This window comes from Sphaerodactylus townsendi, linkage group LG06 (genome assembly GCF_021028975.2).
Source record: "Sphaerodactylus townsendi isolate TG3544 linkage group LG06, MPM_Stown_v2.3, whole genome shotgun sequence".
Lineage (NCBI taxonomy): Eukaryota > Metazoa > Chordata > Lepidosauria > Squamata > Sphaerodactylidae > Sphaerodactylus > Sphaerodactylus townsendi.
In genome coordinates, this window is record NC_059430.1 from 58,526,406 (window position 1) to 58,550,624 (window position 24,219).

General features: G+C 45.2%; 1 protein-coding gene across 3 annotated transcripts in view; it reads right to left on the reverse strand.

The window, feature by feature from the left end:
- LGR5 (leucine rich repeat containing G protein-coupled receptor 5) overlaps window positions 1–24,219 on the reverse strand; it is a 119,741-nt gene that overhangs the window by 19,914 nt on the left and 75,608 nt on the right. For all 3 annotated transcript variants that reach the window (XM_048500941.1, XM_048500940.1, XM_048500939.1), the window contains 3 exons: window positions 16,158–16,373; window positions 7,725–7,796; window positions 5,236–5,304 (listed from right to left, as the gene is read on the reverse strand). In XM_048500941.1, the coding sequence (XP_048356898.1) occupies window positions 5,236–5,304; window positions 7,725–7,796; window positions 16,158–16,373 (357 nt within the window). The remainder of the gene's footprint in view (window positions 1–5,235; window positions 5,305–7,724; window positions 7,797–16,157; window positions 16,374–24,219) is intronic.

Consider the following 24,219-nt stretch of genomic DNA (forward strand, 5'->3'; position numbering starts at 1 on the left):
GTAGCAAAGGATTTTCTTTGGTTTCCTGTGCACTATTGAGGTAGGAATGGAGGGATACATAGAACCCGGATCTATATGGATAGATAACGATTTTTTTTGTAATTTTGTAACAATGCCATCATTTTTTCATATCCATAAAATCTGAACCCCCTCTAAAAGGCAGTATGATGAAATGTTGCACCAATGAAGTAGTTGGCATGCCAGATACATAAACACAGTCAAGGGAATCAGTGTGAGGCAGTGGTCAGTGTTGGAGTAGGCAACCCGCAGCACACATGCTGACAGAAGCGCACCAGACCATTTTGCTTGGCACTGGAAGCACTGCTGGGCCAAAAGTGAGGGAGAAGGCTTATAACCATCATTACCTTCCAGATCTCTACAAAGTACCTGGAAGTAAGCCTCTACATTACCATCACTTAGTTTAATGGGACTATCCCAATGTAAGTATACATAGATTTGTATTTTTAGGTAATTATCCTCACCCTGTGTTTTGGAAAAAACTTCAGTTAGTGTTAACAGAACTTCCAAGCAAACGTGTTTTAGACTGGAATTTCAGTATCTGTGCGTATGCATAAGATTCAAGAGTCTATTGTACGTGTTAGCATTTGACATGGCTTCTCTATGACAGTATTTGAAATGAACCAGCCGAACAATGTAATTACTGATATTTTTAAGAAGGAAGCAGATTGCCTCCAAATTAATTACTGCATTTTATTCACATGAGTAATAATCTATTGTTAAGAACAAAAGAAGCAACAAAGTATTCAGCAGGGCCAGTAATGATTTGTGTGGGAAATGTTCATTTGTTCAGTCAGGTATGAAAAAGCTTCCCAGATTTAAACCAAAGCACTGGATGGTTCACTGATGCGAGTGCCTCTTATTCACTGCTTGGGCAAGTTTATCAGCTGGGGCTGTTACAGTGGCTGGCTCAGAAATCTGGCAGCAGAAGAAAATTGTGTTTCTAGTGGAGAAGCCAGAACAGTCAAAGTATGAAGACAGAATGCAACGCTAATGATTCTTGCACATTCCTAGGCTTAATACACTCCCCTCCCCCCCAAATTCATACTAATTTTGTATTTACTTAAGGTAGAGTTATACATTGTACAGTTCTGTGATATGTTTCCTGATGTATCTTTATGTGTTGGGGTGGTGGTGGTAGTCGCAGTTATGATTTAAAGCAATAGGCAAGTAGCGGGGGCAGGGGAAAGAGGATTATTTAACCTTCTCCCCTTTACCTCTTCCCTGCTGAACATTGCTACCCACAAGCTCCTTTGAATCCCAGAGAGGAATATTGTATTCATATTGTATTCATATACATTGTATTCATATTTTTCCCCAGCAGAGGTAAACATAAACTGGAGATTGAGGTATTTGCAGGAAATGGAGGAAATGGAGAAAACATTTGCAGGAAATGGAGAAAACATAAAATGACTGCCCCCTACACACTGGTCTTCCTCGTTAAATTGCAGCCTCGGTGGCTACACTCTACAGAAACAAACACACATGCCAACTTTGAGGGAAATTATCATGGAACTACATAAAATAAACATATAATAAAAAGTTATGGTTGCCAACTCCAGACTGGGAAATGTCTAGAGCTTTGCAGGTGGAGCCTAGGGAATATTCAGTTTGGAGATAAAAGAAACCTCACCAGGATACAATGCCAGAGTCTACCCTTCAAAACAGCCATTTTCTCCAGGGGTTCTGATCTCTGTAGGCTGGAGATCAGTTGTAATTTTGGAAGACCTGGAGATTGGCAACCATGAATGTAACACAAAAGTACACTGAAAACAGAATAGTGAGCATGCAGGCAAAACTGAGTGCAAACAAACTAGATATTTCACCAGCAATGCAAAAATAATGTGACTTCGACATATCAGGCTATTTTTGAATGTGCAAGGTGTATTTTTCAAAAAATGTGGTGTAGCAGTCAAATATTTGATGCCCCCTTGTGGAGCTGGAAGTCATACAGATCAGCAACAGATGCATTGGGTCAACCTGCTGGCCATATGTGTCAAGTATTTAAGGAGATTAAGAAAGCAGGCTAGGAGTAGGGGGTGACAAAAAGGTATTATGGTTCAGGTAGGAATGGAAGGAATGGGGAATGCAGGAGGATACAGGACTTGCTATGTACATTATGTGCAGTTTCACGGGCATACACTGAGTAACTGGAAATATCACACAAAAAGAATGTGAGAAGCTGTTCTTCCTCAGGGGAAAAGAAAAGCTTTAAAAAGAAGAACAAGAACTCGAGGTTAATGCAGACCTTGACATAGATTTCAGTTCATGGAACTAAGGAGGCAGCCACCAAAGAGCAAAAGGAGTTCAGCTGAAGTGAACTGAAGGATACTCTCAAGTGGAAATGCTAATTTGGTTCACCTTAGGCAACTTGTACTATATTTTCATTTTTAGTTTGACTACAGGGGAGACTAACCTGAGAGTGGAAAAACTGAGTGCCAATATCTGGCAACATATTCAGTTGATGATATAAGAAAGCATATGTCATTTCTGAAGGAACCTTCTAATTCTGGATGGCTAACACTAGTGAATTATCATGTGAATAAATGAATTCTGAGAAATTTTGGAATTTAGATGGGTGTATTGTTTGGATTCCGGGAACTGAGGACTACTCACTGTGTAAAAAGAACATCATTTGTGAAGTAGTCCTCTGAGAGCCAATCTCACTGGCAGCACTCTTAGATGATATCACAATTTGGGTTCAATGTCTCTGGAACTGAAAGAGTCTGTTGCAAGTGGAACCATCATTCCTTAGATTCTAACAATTGATTTTTAATGTCTAAAAATATGTGTTTGGCCATTCTTAGTAGCATCTGAAAATGCATACTGCATGTGGCAGCATGGGCAATATTGAGTTGATTTTTGGTCCAAATGCATTTTTTGTGTGGAAAATGTTTCCATCTGCTAAATAATACTACTTTAGATGAAGGATAATATAATGCAAAATAACATTTATACCAGGGAACTGCACTTGGGATGCAACCTGCATCTCTTGTCTTCCAGAGAGGCATTTCAGAAGCTGGAAGACTAGATTCCAGGGGGCCCCTGAGACTTTCTGTGCACTGTCTGGAAAGATTTAATATGCCTCTTTATACAGTAATGAAAGAAAGTTAAATACTATGGGCAAGGCAAAATACATCCTGAGTATAATCCAGCAAGGAGTAGTATCACTAATTCCAACTGACACCAATTAATTTTGATGTGACTGTCTTATGTGGCAGTGTTCTGCTACTTGATTGCAACTGATTTTCACAAAATTGTGCTACTATAGTCTTGGTAAAATTGGCTAAGTACCTGGTCAAGTGTATATGATTGATCATTGGGAAAACTACTGCAGTAGGAAGAATTTTTTCATCCACTTACAATGTTCAAATTATCACAAAAGATTGATTTGATAGAGAAGAATTGTCTTAGTTACTATGCTATGTCTAGCAGAAGGCACATCTTCAAATGGAGACACTAGGGAGTTACAAATGGGAGAGGGGTGTGTCAGGGGCGTACCATCCATGGATACCCCATGTCCCAGGCGCACACTATTTTGTCACATGGGGGGCTCCAGGCGCCAGGTGGGTCCCTGCGCCTGGCCTCTCCCACGGTGCGGTGTCCTGGCCGGTGCCTGGTGGCTCCCCCATGCTGGGGCACCGCTCAATGACTGAGTTGTTCACTGAAGCCACAGGCCAGCGCCCCCCCCCCGGGAGGCCAGAGAGGGCAGGAGCCAACCTGCCATGGCAGGGCCCAGCCTGGGTCACCCAGCTGAGCTGCCTGCTGTTGAGCCCCCATCCCCCAGCCTCCCTGCAGACTGGCTCCTGCCCTTCCCAGGGAGGTTGGGGAGTGCAGGGCCGGGTGGCAGGGGACCCAGGAGGGCAGCAGGCCAGCCCATGGAGGGCAGGAGCTGGTCTGATGCGGTGCCTGCCTGAGCCACCCGTCTGAGCCGCCCACTGCCAAGTCTTGCCCCCCCTGCAGGCCGGCTTCTACCCTCGCTTAGGAAGTTGTTGGCTTCTGAGAGGGCAGGGGCCTGGAGCGGGCAGGAGGCCCAAACCCATAGGTGGAAGTCGGGGATGTTCCTCTGTATGCCTTTGGTGCAACTTCCTATTTTTAGAGTTGGGCTTCCCTCTCCTTTCTAGGAGTGTATGAATGAAAAAATTATAGCCAACATGGCAAAAAGATGGTGAGGAAATTCATACTAAATAGGGACATTTTCTTTAAAAGCTATTGACTTCAATGGATTTAGCAGAGTGCATCACTGGTGATGACTGCATTGTGAATCTCACATCTGGAGTTCCAACTTCTTCTTCTTCTTCTTCTTCTTCTTCTTCTTCTTCTTCTTCTTCTTCTTCTTCTTCTTCTTCTTCTTCTTCTTCTTCTTCATCATCATCATCATCATCATCATCATCATCATCATCATCATCATCATCATCATCATCATCATCATCATCATTTATTGTATTTATAAACCGCCCTCCCCCGAAGGGCTCAGGGCGGTGAACAAAACAAATAGATAGAGCACAGGTGATAAAAAATCTCAGTAAATAATCATTAAATATGGCCTCTATATGTTAAAATCTCAACCCCATTAAAATGCAGCATCCTAATTCACAATATACTGATACACTCTACTAGAAATCCCCTAAATAAAAGTGGGGGAGGGGAAGGGGAGAGAGGGAACAGCAGGGTCCACAGATGTTATGAAAAGGAGGAGGGGGGCATCAGCAGCCAGACTCCCCAAAAGCCCGGTGGAACAGCTCCACCTGCAGGTGGCCCCAAGGGTAAATTCACACAAGATCCTGCAGGGCTCCGCCAAGTGTGAGCTGGAGGTAGAGCCCCACCAGGCAGGGGCCAGAGCTGTTGTGCCCTGGGTCTGGGTGGGAGCTGCCAAATGCATCATTGTAGGGGCTAGGGATCACTCAGCAAATTTGCCTCTCCTACATACTTAGAGGCCGATTTGGGACATGTGGGGCAAGACGGTCCCATAGGTACGGAGGTCCCAGGCTGTGCAAGGCTGGAATCTCATGTAGTTTGACTTTAAGTTAGGAAGTAAAGAGTACAACTGTAGTTGCAGAGCAAAGATTCATTATCTTTTTCCTAGCCTGTTATGAAGGACTGGCTGTTTCCAATATTTACAAGGCATTCAGTTATACTGAAAGGCATTATCACTGACATAAAGAAATCTGAAGACCAGACAAAGGGAGTCTTAACAGCTTGAAAGTTTGTACTTACAGTTCTTTCAGGCTTCTGAGTGCTCTTACAGAGGAAGGGAATTCATCCAGATTGTTGTAATTTAAATCTCTAGATATTTTTTAAAAAGTTATAGTAGTTAGGTTAGTTAGGTTATTGCATTCTTGTTTTATATTTGTATTACCTGCATTGCATTTACAGGTCTATAAACCAGTATATTTTCAGAAATGTAAATATCTGTCCCTTACCATCACTTTTTGATTGGTCCTAAGAAAAGGTATTATGCAGTTTCTGCTGTTGCCTTTTCATTGGACCAATGCAACTTTCTGCAGTCATCAATATATTTAATTCTGGAGCCACTGTGGGTGAATTAAGAGATAAATAAAATGAACTTATAGATGGGTGATTTCTCTATCATCATGAAGTCAGTCCCAGGTTTGCAGAATATATATATATATTAGATTTAATATTTTTGACAAACCTGGGACTTCCTTCAGGTTTGTAGAGAACCCTCCCGCTCCATCACACACACACGACAGTTAAAACTCCTCCAAATAACAGAAACAATTATTGTAACTTTAAGAACTCTTGGTTTTGGAGATTACTAGGCAACCACAACAATGCTGCTGACCTTTGCTTCTGTAAAGCAAAGCTGGTGGGGAGAGGCAGGAAAAGAAGGGTAGAATTGGAAACAAAAACAATCCTGGAAGGGGTCTCTTCCCCACCCCTGCAATGACCTCTGATGGAGGAGGACTCAGTTGGAACAACCCTGTTGCTGAACACTCACTACCAACAAAACTGGGCCTCACCCATTGAAATCAGTCAATGCCCAGATGTGCCAAGCCCACCAGCAGTGGTCACTGCACAACTAGGCCTGGTGGCAGCAGTCACCATACATCTGGGTTTTTCCTGGGAAGAGGGTGCCAAGGAGGATGAAAAAAAAAAAGAAAAAGCTGAAAAAAGGGAAGGATTATAAAGGCAGGTTGGTTGGCAGTGTTAAGGAGAGAAGGAACAAGAATAGGGGAGAGGCTATGAGGCTGCCAGGGAAGAGAAAGAGGAAGTAGTGTGAGAGCAGATACAGGGAAAATAAGATGCTTTCCACAAGCTCTTGGGGGTCCACTGCTAGTTTTATCAAATTCTGGATAATAATCTGAAAGTGTTGATCAAAAAGTCCTTACAACTGGGCCACATAGAGATAGGGAATGTTTTAATAAGCCTGAATGAATCCCCAGGTTTGCAGAAAAATATAACATGTAAAAAAATACATTGAATACATTCACATGCCCTAAAATCATAGAAGCAATGTCTGCTTCTTTAAGAAAAGAATTGCATTGAGATCTCCAAAGACAACTTTGTGAGATCTCAAGGGCACTTCAGGGTCTGGTAGACAACTCCAACCAATACTGTTGAATATTCCAAGTGTTCACTAATGTCAGTATGTTGCTGGTGGGGGGAAGCAAAAAAGGTAGAAGACAGGAGGAAGCGAAGGCAAAGCTGAGAGGGGAAGAGAAAAGACTTTTAACAGGAAAAGCTGAAGATGGAGGATGGAAATAGAAAAAGATGAGTGAGCATTTAAGTGTAGGGTGTAGCATGGGTGGAGCGAGGGGGAACTGCACCCAGGGCATGCCCCCGTCTGCCCCTCTATGCCCCCTTCACGCCCCCTGCAGGGGCACGCACCTGGTGCATCGCGCACACCCACTCCCTTGGCACTACGCCACTGGGGGGGGGGGGGCAGAGGCTGCCAGAGGAAGAAACATAAAAAGGTGGCGGGGAGGTAGCTGGGTGGATGGGAAAGGAAAATGGAAAGGCTGCAGACACTGCCAGTAGGAGGCAAACTGAAAAATAGAGAGGAATTGGGGAAATGAGACCCTCCCCATTATAAGACCCCCTTGTCTTTGCCTATTTTGAGAAGAACTGAATGGACCCCCAGAAAGAATCTGTGACTGGCTGAAAATTATTTGGGATGGGACTGTGTTTATTGGGCTTTACCCTTACCCTGCTAATTTTACCTAATTTAACTACAATGGATTCTTTACTTTTGGCAAGGGGAGTTCCAACATTTAAAATACTTCTCAGATGACACTTATAGAAAGCATATAGAAAGCATTTGCAGTGATGCTTTTCAAAAGAAATCAAATAGCAAAACCAATCCAAGAATACAGAAGTAGTTACTATCATCCAAATGCAGTTTAAAGTAATGTGCATTAAAATCTATGGAAGAATATATGAACAGACTGACATTTTTCATCCGGGAAGAAGTTCTCTCTAAGATCAATAATAATTTTAAGAGTGAGAAGAATTTATTGTTCTTAATATTTATTGTTCTTAATATTGTTCTTAATATGTACCTCATTGCCTACAAAATCGATAACAATATTATAATTTAGGTTATGGTCTATCTTTACGTAGTCATCAGGAATGATTACCCTGACCCTTTAGTAATCTCAAAAGCATGTTTGCCTTGTAGGCTTTTTGCAGAACGTCAGTGAAAACACTGAAAATAAAACACAACAAATAAAAGGTCAACTCACAAAGTCTCTAGGCTGTGGAGACCATCAAAGCATTTCTTTCCCAGGGAGCAGATTCTATTGTTATGGAGATGTCTGCAGTGGGACATTAAGAACACAAATGAGGACAATATTCTGCACAGAGTGGCCTTCAGGACAACATTTTGATGGTTAAATCTAAAGAAAGTTATTTTTTTCAGGCAGACATGATCATATGCAAATAATGCTTTCACAAGGTCACTTATTCCCTTTGTTTCTTAATTCAAACCACACAGATAAGAATCTTTTACTTTCCTGATTACTCCTGAAGTTCCTATTTATGTAACAGATAATACTATTTTATTACCCCACACTTCATTCAGTTCTTGCTCTTTGTTGTTCTCTCCTACAAAAATTATTTTAGACCGTGTTCTATACCTTTTAAATGACCACAAGCTTAATTCCAGTACATACCAGTTATAATCTTTAAGTGTCTCTTACTCTTTAGTGCAGTGATAACGGTTGAAGCACACACTTCTAAATTAAGCAAGAAGGTGTGGCTTTGTGCATGCATCCTTCACCTAGATGGCAATGGCACCACTATACCCACCCCCACCCCCCGGATCTAAAATAATGAATTTCAGTCTGGGAGAAAAGAAGCAAGAAAAGAAAAATATATCTTAACTAGCAATAAAGCATTTTTAAAGGGGGCGGGCCTAGATGGGGGGGAGGACAGGGGACACCCTCTCTCTTCCCCCCCCCAGGAGAGTGCCCTAATACCAGTCTCTGCTCCAGTTCCAGCCAGACTTACCCAAGGCTGCTCCTCCTTGCTATTGCCATGTAGGTCCTTCTTTTTGTTTGGGGCGGGGGGGAGGAAGGTGAGGCAATAGGGAAAGTGGTGATGGGCCTGGTGGTCAGAGCAGCTTCCTGCTGACCTCCCTACCACCATTGACCTGCCTTGCTGTTTGGGGCATGAAGAGGGTGGAATGGGGCAGCTTGGGGTGGGGGGAGGGTGGAATAGGGAAGCTTGAGGCAGGGGGAAGGTGCAGTGGGAACACTTTGGGAAGAGGGTAGAATGGAGTGGCTTGGGCAAGTGGAGGGTGTAATAGAGAAGCTTGAAGGGGGGAGGATAGAATAAGGCAACTTGGGGTGGGGAGAGGTTGCAATAGAAAGGCTTGGAGCAGGAGGAGGATGGAATGGGGAGGCCTGAGGTGGGTGGAGGGTGGAATGGGGAAACTTGGAGTGGGTGGAGGGTGAAATGGGGCAGCTTGGGGCAGGGAAGGGTGGAGTAGGGCAGCTTGGGGCGGGGGAGAGTTGGATGGGGAAGCTTGAGGCATGGAGTCGTAGAAGAACTCTGGCAAGTTAGTAAATGGGATGGGGAGGCTTAGAGGAGGGGGAGGGTGCAATGGGGTTGCTTGGGGTGGAGGTTGCAATGGGGTGGATTGGGTTAGGGGAGGGTGGAATGGGGAAGCTTGGGGAGGGTGCAATGGGGAGGCTTGGGGCAGAAATGGGTGGGATGTGGAGACTTTGGGTGGGGGAAGGTGCTATGAGGAGCTTGGGGTGTGGGTGGGTGCAATGGGGCAACTTGGGGTGGGAGGAGGGTGCACTGGTGTGGCTTGGGATGGGTGGAACGGGGAGGCTTGGGATGAGAGAAGCGTCAATGGAGTGGCTTGGGGGAGGTGGAGGGTTTCTTACCTCCAGGTGGAGGCTGGGAATCCCATGGAATGACAACTGATTTCCAGACTAGAACAATTTGGCTTTAGTTTAGATTAGTTATGTTTCAGATCTAATCGGAATATGATTTACAGAGCTCCATTTTGTGTTTCTATAGGTGATGAAAGAGATTTCTGATAGTATACAATGGATTGAAGTCATCAGTCAAGTGACAATCCACTATATTTAATTTATTTGCTGATGTAGATCAGAGGTAGAGCAAGGGCAAACTGCGCTTGGGGTGCGTGCATGCCACCCCACCCCGGAACATCCCAGGAATGCCCCTGCCATGGCCCGGCCACGCCTCTGCCGTGGCTCCAACCCGGGTGTCACACTGCCTCACCTGTGGGCGCTATGCCACTGATGCAGAATTTGTATGAGAGAGAGCCAACATGCTGTAGTGGTTAAGAGATATGGATTTTTATCTGGAGAACCAGGTTTGCTTCCCCACTGCTTCATATGAAGCTTGCTGAGTGACCATGGGCCAGTCACAGTTCTCTCAGAATTCTCCCGACCCAAGTGGAGGCAGGCAATGGCAAACCAACTCTAAGTGTCTCTTGCCTTGAAAACCCTATGGGGTCTCTGTAGGTCAGCTGGGATTTGATGACACTTTTACCACATAAAATGAGAGAAGTTACATGGACTTTTAAAAATGTGAGCATAAAGAAAAACACTAATGCATACTGAATTCTCATTTTTGTTTGTTCATCCCAAAATACGTTCTTTCTACTGTAGGAGTGGGGCATCTTGTGTGGGTGTGATCTCGACCAATTGCAGAGAGGCAGGAAATGATGAAATTCTTCCATGTACTTCCTGTGAGGTCTTGGGGTCACCTTCTTCAGTATTTTCCTGCCTCTGCAGAGAGCAGACGCTGCTTTTGGGTTGGCTCTGGCAAGGCAAACCCTATTCGTAGTCTGTTTTGTGTCCCAGTGCTGTGTTTGTCTGGACAGAGTCCTTAGAGGGGTGGGAGTGTAAGGTGCCGCGCATCCTAGAGCTTACAGGGAAGAGTAGTCTAGCACCGCTTCAGAAAGCAACCGCTTTCCTTCCCACTCCACCAATTTCCCCACCTCCCTTGGCAAATAGAATCGTTGGCAAGGCATAGACAGGTTAATCACATGGATGCGAGGTCCTTTCGCCTGAACGCAGAACCTTTGTTGGTTCTCCGCTGGCTGAGCGCATTAATGGCCCATCCAAAGTCAGAGCGGCCATAAAGAGAGGGGAGAAGCTCCACTCAAACAGGATGCCAGCTAGAACGCAGCGCTGCTGGAAAATCCTGGCGCCTCCGAGGCATAAAGCGCGAGTCATCCTAACCCGCCAAGAAAAAGAGAAAAGACTAAACTGCGGGCCGGGAGTGCTAGCTGCCTTCCCAGGGTGCGCCTTAACCGGAGGCACTCCTATAGCCGTAATCCTCCAGCCTTCCCAGGGCCTCGGAGCAGTCGTAAGCTACACCTCAGCTGGCCCCCCGATCTAACTGGTTCTTCCCTGTGCCCCCTAACAGGCAAGACCCACAGGATCCTAAAGAACAGGGGAGATTCTAACACTGGGCAGCTAACTCCAGCCTCCTCCTGGATGAACGCAGCCCCTGCAGTTTTCGCTGGAGTTCCCTTGTGGGAAGGGAGATAGACAAAGCTCTTTGGATGCAAAGAGATCAAAGAACAGCTAATGCCCGGCTTTCCCCTCTACTCGGTCCCATAGATCCCTGCAGTCTCCCACCGAGAGGACTCCGGCTCCTACAGAAGGGACCCTTAGCCCTACCTAATGAGGAGTGGGGCAAAGAAAGAATTCATCCAGTTTAGATGGTGGCTCTGATGGGGAGAAAAATTCTCTGGACACAGAGAGAGAAACCCCTGAGCCAAAGCTGTAGAACAATCCATACAGTTCCTTTAAACTGGAAGAAATCCAATCCTTAATTTCTAAAAACTATCTCAGCTCTGGATTTATACCACGTACCCTGAGGATGCGGAAGAAACAGAATTCCCCTTAGGCCTTCCATTAACTATTAGCAACTAACAAAGCCAATCAAGGGCTATCCAAAAAAGGCAATACATCATCCCACTTCCCCGCTGATAGGAGTGGGCTGACAAAGTATTTCCTGTTCCTGGAATGCTTTGTTAAAAGTGCGGATTCATAGGGAATGGCTCAATCCCACTGCCCATTAAGCTGGCTTTGCCCCCCATTTTAAGAAAAAAAATATCTGATGCTCCTCAGCAGTTTCACGCCCTTCCTCCTCCAGAATCCTCTCTTCCAGTTGATACCCCCCTGTGTCCATCCTGCATTCCGGGGCACTGGTAGCCAAAGAGGGGGAGGGCAATATCAAGCGACCCGGGCTTTGATAGGAGTAGTCTGAAGCAGTGCTTCGTAGGATCCCATGAGTGGTTGGGCTGCGGCAGCCATCAAAACTCTTACGCCCTCTCCACAGTGGCCAGGAGCCTCCATGGTGTGGGTTTCTAAACGCTCTCCTGAGATGCATCTCCAGTCGAAGCGAAAGGCATCAGAGAAAGCATCGAAAAGGGTCCTTTTCTGCCAATCCCTTCATACCAGATGCCACCTTCGACGCCATGTCACTTGTAGCCAGATCCCTAGCCTCCCACTTGATAGCAAGACGCAACGCCTGGATTCGCCTAATGGCAAGCGGACATACAATAACCTAAAACATCGTGAGTGGCTGGTTATTCATACCTATGGAGGGGCCCCATTTGGCAAAGAATTGGACGAAGTCCCTTGTCCAAACCAAGGACAACAAAAGACGACATGCCAAAATCTGTCCTGGCACTCCAAACAAGGTCCCTTCTACCAACAGTAAAAGTTTAATACCTTCCGGTCCCACAAATCCTTACTCCCTGCATCTAAATCGAGACGGGCAAAGACCATTACACTGGTGCAGAATCAACATTCCTTTCTGAACTACAAACAGTCCTTCAAACAATAATACAACAAGCCGGGTGCAAGTCCTTCTAACTCCAATAAGAACAAGTAATGACGTATCAAAGCATCCCGTGGAGGTCAGTCTCCAACACCTTTCTAAAGCACCGCTGGTAGGGAAACCACGTGGGACAGGTGGTGGACAAAGGGAAGTCATTCCCACAGGTTAGTGTGGATAGAATTCAACGTTATTCCACATCACCACCTGCTTCATTTCAGCCGCTCTCAAAGGGATCCGCCAAAGCCAGCAGAACTTCTGAGGCGGTTTCCACCTAACCAAGCATCCAAGCCATCGAACCTGTAATCCGACAGCGGAACGCTTCTCAGGGACATATTCACATTATTTTCACAGTCCCTAAAAAAGAAATGGGGACTGGAGATGCAATCCTCAACCTGAAGCGCATCAACAATATTCATTCTGGTCCCCAAATTCAGGATGGAAACTCTCTTCGGTCTATCAATGGGCAACTCTTCGCTATCAAGATCTGGCTGACTTCTGTTAGGATCTTGACCGGGCTTCCTAGTTTGCATCCCTATTCACAACTTCCTAAGCAGAAAGTACCTGAGATTCGGGCCATACAGGATCAACATTATCAATTCAAGACGCTGGTTGCTATTCGGATCTTAGCCACGGCCCCAAGAACCTTCCTCCAAGGTACTTATTGGCTCCAGTCATCATGTTGAGGGAATTGTGGGATACATCGCTCTACCACCTACCTCGACGATCTGAGTTGATTTCTCCGCTCACGCCTCATTCCTTAAGGCCATCACCGACATCGAGGTAGTTCAAGAAACCCTAGTAACAGCATGGTTTTATCGTGAAACAAAGAAAAAAAAAAAAAAGCTCTTTCATTCCCTCCACACGGCTGGAATTGCCACCTAGGGCGCTATGTGCTGGACACGGGTACAAGACACCCTTTTCATACCAGAAGAGAAGGTAGAAAGAATCAGGAAAACGACATTACTAGTCATGTCCAACAGAAGATCGCCCCATAAAACTGGCAAGTCTGCTGGGAACCTTTCATCTCAGTAATCTAATCTGACCCAGTGGGCATCCTGCCACGCCAGACCGCTTCCAACGATTCAAGTAATACCAGCTGGACATTATTGCCAAGAAAGACAGAAAATTGACCATACCCCGCAGGGTGAGTCCGCTCTTAGCCTTCTCTGGTGGACGAACCGGCTTCCAACCTCAGATCGTGGAAAACGCTATCTACATGCTTCTTTATCGAAGCTCAAGTTCTCCGACAGACGCCAGCCTTCAGGGCTGGGGCCAAGCACCTCCAAGTCAAATGTATGTCCAGGGAACTTGGCTCTCCAGAAGAATCTCGGCTCCACATCAATGTGTTGGAAACTCCGAAGCGTATCTTTCCTTGCCCTTCAACATTTCCGGCCACAAATTGCCAGTCACCAACATGTCATCATAAGAACAGACAATGTTGCCAATGTAAGATGTACACTCAACAACCAGGGCTGCTCCTAGATCAGCAAGGCTCCACTCGGAAGCAACAAAAAATCCTCACAATGGGAGGAGAACTCTTGGTATTGCTAGAAGCTCCTACACACATCAGGAGGAGTCCATAGAATCTAGGAGGCGGATTGTATTCTGCTCAGCAGACAGAATCTGTGCTGAAACCGAATGGCGCACTCGATCCCTCGGGTCTTCTTCAAGATATGCAACACCTTCGCACTCCTCGAGGTAGACCCTTGTTCGCCTCTCTCAGAAGAACCATCAACTTCCCAAAAGTTCAATAACCCGACACTACCATCCATACAGGCAGTGGCAACGGACGCCCTGGAACTTAGCTATATGGCCTCCAAATCTTCTCTATGCATTCCTCCTTTCCCCTGGATCCTCGGGCTCCCGGGCGCAGGGATCAGTATCCGAAGGCTTCTTTGGTGATCCTTGTAGGCCCCCAGATGCGTCTCCAGGGAGACCCTGGTTCACTCACCATCCCTGAAACTGGCCATCGAGAACCACTGACTCCCAAGCCAATCACTCTCCGACTTCCCTGACGAGGGGCCCCATCATACATCCCGATCCCGGGCTTTGGTCTAAGCTGACCGCATGGCTCTTGAACGGGTAAAAAACCTCAGGGATAAAGGGGTACTCGGAAGAAGTCACATCTACAATCTTAACAGCCAGACGCAGGTCTGGGTCGACGGGTCAATATCTACAACTGTTCATGGAAGGCTCATCCACGCTAGGTGGCAGGTGCCATCAGTAAGAAACGGACTCGGGACCCCACGGAACCAATCCATCACCAAGTATCTTGGAGTTCCTGCAACAGGGCTACTCAATGGGACTCCAAGTGTTCCAACCTTACACAGACAATTGGCAGCTTCTTGCTACCGGCTATCCTCCTTGTGTGTGGGCTTACACCCCCATCACTAGACATCCACTGGATCGCTCTGAACTTCCTAAGAGGGGTAAAATTGTCCCAACCTGCATGTGTAGTCCACAGGTTCCCCTCTTGGCACCTGAACGCTGTCCTGTCGGCACTCACTAGGTCTCCCGCTCGAACTCCATTCAAACTGTACACATCAAATGGGTAAGAATTCAGAAAACGCTATTCTTAATTGCAACAACATCGGCTGTAGAAGAGTGGTTGAACTTCTCAAGTTACCTTCACAAAACTTCCAAATTCATGTTGTTCCAGCTAAGGATAGAGTGCATGTCTTCGTGACAGATCCAACTTTCATATCCGGCGGTTAACTCCTCTTTCCATCATGCAGCCAGGAGATCGCTTCGTTCCCAACTTCATGCCGAACCCTCTCATCCCAAAGAGAAATTCTGGCACACATTGGACGCTGGGACGGGCCTTAAAAGTACATACATAATAATAAGAACGGAGGAGTTTACATGCAAATCAGAGAGTATATGTTCATCAACATTAGTTCACTTCAACTTGGGAGCGCAGGATGTCCAAGGCAGCAATCAGTAGTGCACCCTGGAAAGCCTGTATATGCGAAGCATACAAAAGCTTCTGACTTTGCACCGGTCCCTCAGGGGAGTCATTGAAGCTCACTTCCAGTGCTCAAGCAATGCTGGGCACTCAACGCAGAGTCTTCCCAAATCATGCATCGGTGGAAGACATCTGCAAAGTGTTGCCACCTGGTCTCCCATTTCCACCTCCTTCATACCGCCAGTTATAATATTTTCCTCCCGTCCCCTGGCCTCGGCAGAATCAGCCTTTGGCACAAGGGTACTGGAAAGTATCATCAGGGACTAATGAAACTCCTGACCCGAATTCGTGACACTGCTCGGGGAGGCCCCACATAAGATGCCCCACTCCTCTACAGTAGAAGGATCCATTGGATACTCACCGTGAAGGGTCTTTCTACTGTAGGTAAGTGGGGCATCTTGGCCCTCCCTAGTTCCATTTGTTTCCCGATGTTACTCACTCAGTTATCAACTAAATTCATGTTTTCAGACTGTTCAACGTTTAGGGTTGTCGTTGTTGTTGTCACTGTTCTAGTGATCCTAGTTATTGCCGAGCCGTTGTTTTTCCTTCCATGTTTTTGGTTATATGTTCCTGTTACTTAAGTGCTATACTACTATGCCAGGCGGGGGTACTGAAGAAGGTGACCCCAAGACCTCACAGGAAGTACATGGAAGAATTTCATCATTTCCTGCCTCTCTGCAATTGGTCGAGATCACACCCACACAAGATGCCCCACTTACCTACAGTAGAAAGACCCTTCACGGTGAGAATCCAATGGATCCTTCTCTACATTTATATTAGACACTGAAACAAATTCAACATGCCAACAGACCCAAGTTTTTGAAAGAGTCAGTTAACTATAATGTTATGCATTAAAATGTAATTTTAAAAAACTTACAAAACTACTAAACTGGAGAGAGTTCCAAAAGCATAATCTGGAATATGATGTATTTTGTTCAGAGCTAGAGTCATTGCCTGAAGTGCTGGCAAATTCTTGAAAGCTTGCACTGGAATATCAGTCAAAGAGTTGTCATCTAGCCACAGGTGTCTGAGTGAAACCAAGCCGCTGAAACAGTTGGGAGGCACAAAGCTGATGTGATTAGCATCCAGACGTCTAAGAGAGACAGAAATGTAGGATTTAGATTTTTTTGAATAACACAATGCAAATAAACTGATTAAACATGGAAAATATTCTGCATCTAATTTTGATTTTGATGAGTTGTGTTCTTTCTTGCACTTTCTATTTTATATGACATTGTTTTGGATGCATATTCTAGTCACCACTGTTTACAAAACAGGGAAAGAGACCACAAGTTTCATGGAGAAAGGGTGGGATAGAACTGGAATACATATGAACAAAATATTACCTTGACCATAGTTTTCTTTAAAGATGTGTGTGTGGGGGAGGGGGTATCTAAGGAATGGAAGGGGAAGCCTTTGTTTGAATGGGGCACAACACCCTTCTAGCACAGGTAGGTAGACCTAATTTCAGGAATCAAGTACTGTATATACTACCATATAAGTCAAATTTTTCAGCACAGTTTTTGTGCTGAAAAAGCCCCCCCTCGACTTATACATGAGTCAGATGTATTTTTAAAAATATTTTAGGGTTTTTACTTTGTTGGCTGCCAGGGGGTGCAGGTTTTAGGCTAGCAGCACCATAATTTCAGGGATTTTTCGAGAGACTCTCATAATGATACCACCCAAGTTTGGTAAAGTTTGGTTCAGGGGTCCAACATTATGGACCCCCTAAGAGGGTGCCCCCATCCTCCATTGTTTCCAATGGGAGCTTATAGTATGGGGATACATTTTGAGGGTCCATAACTTTGGACCCATTGAACCAAACTTCACCAAACCTGGGTGGTATCATCAGGATATGCTCTTTCTGAAAGCAGCCAGGTTTGGTGATGTTTGGTTCAGGGGATCCAAAGTTATGGACCCCCAAAGGGGGTGCCCCATCCCCCATTGTTTCCAATGGGAGCTTATAGTAGATGGGGATACATTTTGAGGGTCCATAACTTTGGACCCATTGAACCAAACTTCACCAAACCTGGGTGGTATCATCAGGATAAGCTCTTCCTGACAGCAGCCAGGTTTGGTGATGTTTGGTTTAGGGCAGGGGTAGGGAACCTGCAGCTCTCCAGATGTTCAGGAACTACAATTCCCATCAGCCCCTACCAGCATGGCCAATTGGCCATGCTGACAGAGGCTGATGGGAATTGTAGTTCCTGAACATCTGGAGAGCCGCAGGTTCCCTACCCCTGGTTTAGGGGATTCAAAGTTATGGACCCCCAAAGGGGGTGCCCCATCCCCCATTGTTTCCAATGGGAGCTAATAGTAGATAGGGCTACATTCTGAGGGTTCATAACTTTGGACCCATTGAACCAAACTTCACCAAACCTGGGTGGTATCATCAGGATAAGCTCTTGCTCACATCAGCCAGGTTTGGTGATGTTTGGTTTAGGGGATCCAAAGTTATGGACCCCCAAAAGGGGTGCCCCATCCCCCATTGTTTCCAATGGGAGCTAATAGAAGATGGGGCTACATTTTGAGGGTCTATAACTTTGGACCCCCTAAACCAAACTTCACCAAACCTGGGTGGTATCATCAGGAGGATCTCCTAAAGATACTCTGAAATGTTGGTACTGATAACATAAACATTCCTCCCCTGACCAAAAATCCAGTTTTGAAGGATTTTAACTCTTGTGTTTTAGCTTGGTTGATGGTTGAACTAAGGTTTTTGTACTTTTAAAGTTATTGTTGAGACCATATTGTTTTTGTTGACCCTCTTTTCCACTTACAGAGATAGTTTTCTGTTTTTCTTTGAAATAAATATTCAAAAACATTTCACCTACTGATGCCTCAATTAATGTAATTTTATTGGTATCTATTTTTATTTTTGAAATTTACCAGTAGCTGCTGCATTTCCCACCCTCGACTTATACGCGAGTCAATACGTTTTCCCAGTTTTTTGTGGTAAAATTAGGTGCCTCGACTTATATGCGGGTCGACTTATACACGAGTATATACGGGTATGTTGTTCCTGAGTTTCTGATGTCCACACCTCAGGCTCCACCAATTCATGCAGGATCAGGCAGGACTGTGCAGTCCATACACAAGCCTTCTTGTATGGAGATTGTCATTGGAAAGGGGATTGCTACTGTTCCTGGGGTTATTTCCTGAACTTCTATTTGATCACTATAATATTAACCTAGAACATGAGGTGCTGCATGCTTTATGGTTAAAGCATATTGTTATTATTGTCAGTATAAATACAGAGGCATAAACACTGGCAATGGGCCTTCCACATGAGAGTTTTCTGGGCATGCCCTCCAACTGCTATTTCCCCAGCACTGTTTTTCTGCCAGGCATCAGGAGGGCTTTTGGAGGACTTTTTTTAAAAAAATGACAATTACTATAGCATTATAATGTATAGTGTTATAGCAATTACTAGGTTTAAAAAAAACCCTAAAAGCTAACTGGAAGTATGGCAGGGAAAATTACAACCATGATGGCTGTTTTAGGCAGGATCCTTGCAAGGCAAGCAAATCCACACCTTTCCATCCAGTTGGCTTGATAACACACTTGGAATGTATGTTCTTTCCAAAAACATTAGAGTAAAGCAGATTTGGGAAAAAGCATACAATGGACAGGAAAAGGATGGTTAGATCTCAATTATAGCAGGACTTTGTGTGGATGCTCCCCACCCCCACCCATGCTCCAGTTTGGAACCCTAAGCAGAGAAAAACCCCAATTTAGAAGCAGCCAAAGTTGAAATTATGAGACCTTTTAAGACTGTAATTGCCTTCTTTTATCTTAAATCAGTGCTCTTCCCAAGGTGAATTTAAAGTCAGGAAAGAGCTTTTAATTAAATACTGATCTCAGAGCCAGCAATAGGAGTCCAGTTAAGCAATATAATGTTCCTCCCTTCAGGTTTTGTTTTGATCTCTTCACAATGCCATGGTGCAGTTGTCACCACTATACTTTCACAAAACAATGCAGGCTTACAGCCAAACCACAAAAGGCCTGAATGCAGGCAGTTTTTTTGTTAATGTACACGGTGATTTCATAGTTGCTGAACTCCACAGTGCTATTCAGTGCCATTTTGTGGTTTGGAAGTGGCACAGAGGGGGAGTGGCACAGAGTGTGCCTATCTTGTTGCCTTTCTTGCTTCTACTGCTTTTATATCTAAAGCACTAGTTGTCTTGCACAGTTGTGCTGTACTATGTGTGCATAGTGACTAGGCTTCCCATTTGCCTGCTTTGGGCAGGCAATCTCCCAGCATTTCAGCCCTTCCAGCCTCCCTTGTATCCAGGCAAAGGAGAGAAAAGGGGTAGAAATTGTGTGACACGTTGATATCACTTCTGTGTGAACAACTGAATGTAATGTTAGGTCAATACTTTACAGATTCATCAACATTCTATGATATTACCCTAGAGGGGTTTTTTTGGAGGGAGGATTTCAGAGCTTTTCTGTCTCTCTCCCAAATCCCAAACTTCTAGGGGTGCCAGATAATGACCTAGTAGCCCTAAAAATGACTTAATTCTGGCATCACAGTGAAGAATAAAGGCAGATCAGTAGTGCTGACCTGTGAATGGGAAGATAATCCTGGCCTGTAGTCTAATTCATTACATAATATTTAGAAATAGAAGTAGATCACAATGTCTGAGTGAAGCAAACTGGTGTGATAGGATAGAATAATTTATTACAATAAAAGATACCTTCCAAGTTTGGAGACATTTGGTTCAGGGGGTGCCCCCTCCCCCATTGTTTCCAAGTGGAGCTAACAGGAGATGGGGGCTACCTCTTTGAGGGTTCATAACTTTAGACCCCCCCGAACCAAACTTCACCAGACTTGGGTGGTATCATTAGGAGAACCTCTGAAAGATACCCTGAAATTTTGGTGCTGTTAGTTTACAAATGTGCACCCCAAACCTCTCCCCTGCCAAGAAATTCCCCATTGGATACAATGGAGCCATTTCAAAGCACAGAATCTCCCAGCTCATCAGTAAGTTCTACAGTGGGAAAAATTAATTGGTTTTTCCCACCATAGACTTCAATGGGGCTTGCTGTTTTGCCCAGCTGGCTCTGTGCTGGAGATTTTATTGAGGGTTCTGAGGGGGGGGTTACTCTGGGTAGGGGCACCTATTTTCCGCAGGGCTGCTGATGTGTCTCTTGAAAGAAACCAGTCAACTTTGCTGAAGTTTGGATGACTGGGCATTTGTTCTGTGGGCATTAGGTTCACCTTCAATTGGATGTCCACAGCATTTGCCCCTCCCAAGCAAACTTCAGCAAAGTTGGCTGCTGGCTCTTTTCAGTAGACTCAACAGGAGCCCTGCAGGAAATTTGGTGTCCCTACCCAGAGCAATACCCACAGCAGAGCCCCTCCACATTGGAATCTCTACCACATGAGCTGGGATGTGATGGTGATTTTGGGGTGACTACGTGGAAAAATCAGGAGGATCCATGAGGATCTGTGCTTTTTTACCACATTTTTGTGCCCCTATGGCATCATGGAGCACGGGATGTGTGATAATTGTGGGGGGTGGCAAGCAGGGCACTGGGAAGGGAATGTGGGGTGCAAGCAGGGGCACTGGGAGAAGAAGGTGTGGGGGTGCAAGCGGGGCAGTGGGAGGGGAAGGTGGGGGTAGCAAGCAGGGGCATAGGAAGAGAAAGGTGTGGGGGTGCAAGCAGGGGCAGTGGGAGAGGAAGGTGAGGTGCAAGCAGGGGCAGTGGGAGAGAAAGGTGTGGGGGTGCAAGCAGGGGCAGTGGGAGAGGAAGGTGGAAGGGTAGCCATCTAGGGAAGAGGATGGAGGGGGAAGGGGAGGGGGAAGGGGAAGGGGAGGAAGCAGCATTGAAAGCAGCATTGTTTGCCTAAATTCAGTGTGGATTGGGGGAGATTTAAAGGGAGAGCTTGCTTTAAATCTCTCCCCCCCCCCAATGCATGCTGAATTTAGCCAAACAAAACAATGATGCTTTCAGCATTTTTTCAAAGGAGCCCACGAGGCTCTGGCAATCCGAGGAACTGGAGGGAGGGGGAAGGGGGGGAGGAAAAGCAGGGCTGGAGCGAGAGGAAACTGCACCTGGGGCCTGCGTGCACCCTGCCACACCCCCTGCCATCACTAAAATGACCCCACCCAGCGCAGGCACTCCATTCCTCGTGTTGGCGCCTCCCCCCCTTGGCAGAAAGGTGCTATGCCTCTGGTTGAAAGCAGCATTCTTGTTTGCCTAAATTTGGCATGGATTGGGGAGATTTAAAGGGAGAGCTCCATTTAAATCTCTCCCCACCGAATCCATGCTGAATTTAGCCAAATAAACAATGCTGCTTTCAGCACTGTTTAAAGGGAGCCCATGAGCCTCCCAACACCCTTGCAGCCATTCACGATTCACGATTCAGGCATCACGATTCAGGCATCACAAATCACGATTCAGGCATTCAACTGGATTCGAATTTGGCTCAATTCGGGCCGTTTGAATTCGACCCAAATTCGAGCCGAAATGCCTGAATTTGGTCCATTTTGGCGTTTCGGTCCTGCCAAATTGCCAAGCCTAATCAGGACAATTGAGCTATGTCTTTTTCTCAGACAACTTATCAGCTTCTCTGGCTGCTAATGATTTTTTAAAAAATAAATCAGGAAATTGTTCACAACATTCCCAGAATAATAAGTTTGATCTAAAGATGGACAGCACAAAAAGTATAAGCTAAATAGGAGCACAATGCTTTCATTAGGATCAACTGGGATTGCCAACACCAGCTTGAGAAATTTCTGGATATTTGGAGACAGGGCTTAGAGAACGTAGAGTTTGGGGAGGATAAGGAACTCAGTGGAGATGAGATGCCATAGAGTTCACCTTTTGAAGCTGCCATTTACTGTAGGGAAACTGATAATCTGGAAGTTGACAACCCTAGGACCAACTAACAGTTGAATACCTGTCAAATCTCTTATAGCTCTTCTTCAGAGCAGCAGTTAAATGAAAAAGTAAAAGTAGGGGAGGATCTGAAAAATTGTTATGGTTTAGAAAGGGGCATAGTAAAATACCTACTGGGAATATGTTATAGTTTTACTATAATGACTCTGGAAGCTTTTTGCAAACCTATTAAGTTAGACTGCTAAAAAAGGAAATGTGATTTTTCAAATATGCTTAATATGCGTTTTCAAAGAGGGAAGCGGGGGGGGGGGCCCACACAAACAGATGTAATGCAGCAAGTTATTTGAGAGTAGGCTTGCTAATCTTTTTACTTAAGCTTCTTCATTTACAGTCTTCATTTACAGTCACGTAAAATGTCAGGTCCATTCTATCTCCCAGTTCACTGTGTTTCTACCTACTGCATGAGAACAAATAACAATTTCTATGGCTTTATGCCAGGCTGGCAAATAACCGAGACAAGGTCAGTTGGAACAAATTTATAAAGTTCAGTGTCAAAGCCCTTTTACAATTAAATTTTCAGTATAACTAACATGGCAGAAAGCAGGGACATAGCTTCTAAAATAACTCACAAGGTCTGTCAACAAATGGGGGAAGGTGGAAATGTTTAGAATAACCCATGTTGAGCCTCCCCTTCCTGCTAGCAATAATATATTTTGTGTTGTTTTTCTTAAGTAAAATACAATTTGAATTTAAAAGGACAGTGTAGCTTTCCATTTAATCAGAAATAAATTTCTTGTCAGTGTCATATTTCTGTCTAAGCAAAGGACAAAAGAATTATAGTAACTTGACAGTTACACTGATTAAGGGGGAAAAAGCTTTAATCAATTCATTTTTCTTTCTCAGTAGGATAACATCCTTGTTTATATGTGACCTAGATTTTGAGCCCTTATTTCTAACTCCAAGGTTGTGGCTTATGCTAGTCAGGATTATAGGACATTAGGTATCAGCCAGGGCAGGAGAAACAGGCATACTTTGTACCAAGGAACTCTAAATTTTGTAGTCACCAAAAAAATTCAGATTTTGCACTCCCAAATAAAAAATAAAAAATTACAAAGATAGCTGCATTTTGCAAATGACAAAAACCACACCTGTGGAACGATCCCTTGTCTAACTGGAATGGGTTCGCTGGGTTATACTGAAGTTGATAATTAAATTCTTTGCCAATTTTAAACTTTTTAGTAAGAAGAGAGATGGTGGCCTGACCTAGAACACATTTACATGATGGTCTCAGCTCCTAACAGCAATTAGGCATGGATTAGGCCATGGATGTGGAACAGGATCAAGCGATAATGAAAGTAGGCCCTCCCGTCATGTCCTTCTGCACAGTGGTGGGATTCAAAAATTTTAGTAACAGGTTCCCATGGTGGTGAGATTCAAACTGTGGCATAGCGCCAATGGGGCTGGGCGGGGCATGACGGGGGTGTGGCCGGGCATTCCGGGGGCTGTGGCAAGGATGCAGCCGCTGCGCCGGTCCTTGGGTGGGAAACGAATGCACGCAGGCGCAGGATGCCACGCACGCCGGTGCACCTCCTGCTAGACTGCTTCAAGTTCTGCACGCTACTGCTGAGAGGAGGGGCGTAACTAAGGCAAAAATCACGTGGCAAAATTACCAATTAGTAACCCCCTCTCGGCACACACAAATAATTAGTAACCTACTCTCGGGAACCTGTGAGAACCTGCTGGATCCCATCTCTGCTTCTGCATTGCCACCAGCCAGGTCTAAGCTGAGCAGCTCACACATTGTGGGAGATGGGTGACATGCTTACTGCATCCACCACAGATGGTCCCAATGGCAGTGTTGCAAAATTAGGTGTTAGTAGTCTTCTTTTCCCAGCACTGCCAGCTACATCAAAGCTGAGTGGCTCCTGCTGAGGATGCAACAGGAAACTGATATCTTCAGGCTGCATCATCATCAGCTGGTTGCAAACCATCAGAATTTGTAGCATGGGAAATGGATGAAAGGCATATCACTTTCACCATAGTAGAGGGCCACTGGGCTTGGATCTAGCAGAGGGTACTTCAAGAGGCAG